Source organism: Dendrobium catenatum, unplaced genomic scaffold (genome assembly GCF_001605985.2).
Source record: "Dendrobium catenatum unplaced genomic scaffold, ASM160598v2 fragScaff_scaffold_851, whole genome shotgun sequence".
Classification (NCBI taxonomy): Eukaryota; Viridiplantae; Streptophyta; class Magnoliopsida; order Asparagales; family Orchidaceae; genus Dendrobium; species Dendrobium catenatum.
The window spans coordinates 164,713-167,896 of record NW_021319313.1 but is presented as its reverse complement, the minus strand read 5'-3'; the positions used below and the strand labels follow the sequence as shown (position 1 = coordinate 167,896).

The 3,184-nt window shown below is 35.0% G+C and overlaps 1 protein-coding gene across 1 annotated transcript; it reads right to left on the bottom strand.

Annotated features, from left to right (window-relative positions):
• Positions 1–264: 264 nt before the first annotated feature.
• LOC110101347 lies at positions 265–1,845 on the bottom strand. The gene is made up of 4 exons (XM_028696893.1): positions 1,388–1,845; positions 837–1,345; positions 381–748; positions 265–270 (listed from the first exon to the last, which is right to left on the bottom strand). The coding sequence occupies exons 1-4, from the start codon at positions 1,843–1,845 to the stop codon at positions 265–267; spliced, it is 1,341 nt and encodes a 446-aa protein (XP_028552726.1).
• Between the last annotated feature and the right edge of the window lie 1,339 nt (positions 1,846–3,184).

The following is a 3,184-nucleotide window of genomic DNA, read 5'->3' as shown; positions in this document are numbered from 1 at the left end:
CTCCCAGAACGTCTTCTAAAATTTGGTGGTAAGAGTGGGTGTATACCACTTGATGGATCATGTTGTGCCCAAGTGGTCCGATCTGGAATATTATGAAATTGACCAACATATGTCATTTTGTAATTATCTAAGCTGTAGTATTTTGAGACGTAATTGTAGTGAATTTTCCTTAGCATTGATATGCAAGTAACAATGTGTGCGCACGGGATATGAAATATAATACTTTTCCCACAACTACAAATGCAATTCTCATTATTAATTAAATCAACCCTGAAAGATCGAGATGACATGTCAACCACTTGAAATTCTCGCATATTGATTCGAATGGGTTGCGGTAACATGCGTGCTTCTTGCTCGATCTTTCGTAGTGTTGCTTGGACTCTTGGTGCGAAGGGTCTGCTTGTTTCAATTTCAGAACCCTCTAACATCTCTATTCTTCGCAAATGCAATGCTACAACATTATAGTATATTGCTGTAACTAATGCTTGAATGGGTAAACCCCTAGCTCTTTTAAGAACTCCATTAAATGACTCTGATGCATTAGTTGTCATAACTCCATAACGAAATCCACCATCATAGGTTAGAGCCCACGATGTAACATCACGCTCTACCAACCACTGGTGAATATCTGCCTTCACCTTTATCATATCTTTCATGCATCTATCAAATACCATTGGGTCATCAGTGTTCCCGGCCATGTACATCTTTTGGCATAGAAGCTCAATGTCACCAACAACCATTCGACGAACTGCTTTTTTTTAAATTTTCACGTAGGTGACGAAGAAAGTGGCGATGTGCAGCATTTGGAAAAATTTCACGACAACCTCGGACCAAACCAGCGTGCCTATCGAAAATAATGCATAAATCAGGTCGGGTACTAACAACTGGAAGTAATACATGCAATTGATTCAGAAACCAGACCCACGAATCAACACATTCTGATTCTACAATTGCAAAGGCGAGGGGATACAATCCATTATTAGCATCAATTCCCACAGCGGTCAGTAACGTGCCTCGATATTTGCCTAACAAGAATGTGCCATCAAGGCAAAGAACAGGGCGATAGTAACTCCAACCATTTATCGAAGGTCCAAATGAGAAAAATAATTTCTCAAATCCATGATTCTCAGACGATTGTATCTTATAAATTGTTTCAGGCATTGAAAACACAATAGCATCCATGAACAAATTTATGGTTCGGTAAGACTCCTCCCAGCTACCAAATACTGTTTTCAATGCTTTTCGTCTGGCATCCCAAGCTTTCATATAAGATACTTTTATATTGAACTTTGCTTTAATTTGACCTATAATCTCTCGTGGCTTGAGATCCATATGCCTTCTGATACTAGGCAATATAAAGTAGCTTATAAATTGAGAATTACATTACCTATGTCCAGTTGCTAGAATTGGGGTTGCACAAGTATGTTGGTTCTTCATTGAAGATATTTTCCATATGCCTCCCAGACGTTTGCTTACCCCCGCATGCAAACGCCATAAACATGGTATGTCTGAAAAGGCACTCTGAGCACAAATCACTGTTAATTTCTTTCTGTTTGAAGCTACAATGACATACTCCACATTATTTACTATTGACCAACCCTGCAATGCAAATTGAAGATCCTCTTTCTTGGTAAAACACATACCCTCCATCAATTCTATTGGAATTATAAAATTTTCCTCGACTTGGCTACCAGCATAAGCCCTATCATTTGCGACATCCTCATCCCAATCTCGAGTTGATGAATACGCCTTCACAAAATCATTGTTTACAGTTATTCTTCGTAGTGCCAAACATTCGTGAAAACAATTAACGTTGGACCATGGCTCATGATCTTCAGGATTCATCCAACATTAAACTTCAGTCTAATGACTATTGTGCGTTTATTTCATAATCATCAGGACCTGGATCACTGATTCCATACTCATTGTTCATAACCATCATAACATTAACCGATGGTCTACTTAAGAAGATTCTGGAATGTCATGGCAAAAAACTTCTTATGCCGGTCACTTCATCACGTTATACAAAAAATATTTTGAAACAATTAAAATTTTCTCAGCCTATAAATTTTATTTAAATGCATTAAAATAAACATATATGAAAAACTTTACTCAACATTTTTATGGCATGAAACTTGATTGGTCGGACTGTATTCATTCACCCGTCGAAAGTTTATGCTAAGCATGTGGCTGTTAGTTAGCTCAACCAGACCTAATATTTTCTAGATAGTAATTTCTTTGACCTCTAATTAAGTAGAAGTATTGCCCAACGCATGTGATTAACACCATCTGGAAGCACACCTCATCATCGTCACAAACCGAAAGCTATACTCATTCCCAAGGGTAAACGCAAAAACTAAGTTTACTGCCAGCTCACTTCGACGTATCATATGTTAGGATGTCTCAGAATCTCTAATCTTCAGTTGCTCTACAGTCATATCTTGCCAGGATACTTGCAACGCCATAAACTACCCCCACATATGTTGCGTGAATCATTTATCATCTAAAACAAGTGCCCACCATACATTCAAGAACAAAGGATGCTTTCCTCTCCAGACATTGTTTGCACTTACTAAGTATAGTTATGATTGTACCTACCAATTTACCCATACACAATCCACTTACTTCAACAAATAAATTCACACATAGCCAATTAACTAAATATATTAAATAGATGATTTTTATTCACATAAAGATTAACTAAAAGAATTTGCATATAATTCGTATTTATATTTAATTTTTTTATACAATTATTCTCATCATATATTGAAATTAAATATTTTAAAAAATTAACTTATATTTAAAAATTTTCATTTAATCCCTCAAACCATTTAACTATTTTATACTAACTATTACCAATTATTGAAGGTAAATGGAATGTTGTCCCTTTATAAACGTACGTTAAGCAAATGCATGTGAAGTAACCATCCTCCAACATTTAACTTTCTATTTTAATAGGGAAAACCTTATATCAAAATCTAACCCTAACACAAAGATATGACTTTCGTAGTCATATTTGTCAAAAAAATTCGTGTTGTCTAAGAAACGAAAGGAAATTAACAAAAAATATCCTTATATTAATTTTAAGATATCTTTAATACAAATTTTATTCAATTATACATGTATTATTTTATTTTTTTCCAAAAAATTTTTCATATAATATATGCTCAACATATTATATATC

Excerpts from the sequence above, each read along its gene's own strand:
- LOC110101347 (XM_028696893.1), bottom strand. The coding sequence starts at position 1,845 with ATGAATCCTGAAGATCATGAGCCATGGTCCAACGTTAATTGTTTTCAC. Across the intron at positions 1,346-1,387 it reads ATTCTAGCAACTGGACATAG|TATCAGAAGGCATATGGATC; the intron begins GTAATGTAATTC and ends TATATTGCCTAG. Across the intron at positions 749-836 it reads TATTTTCGATAGGCACGCTG|TTCGTCGAATGGTTGTTGGT; the intron begins GTTTGGTCCGAG and ends AAAAAAAAGCAG.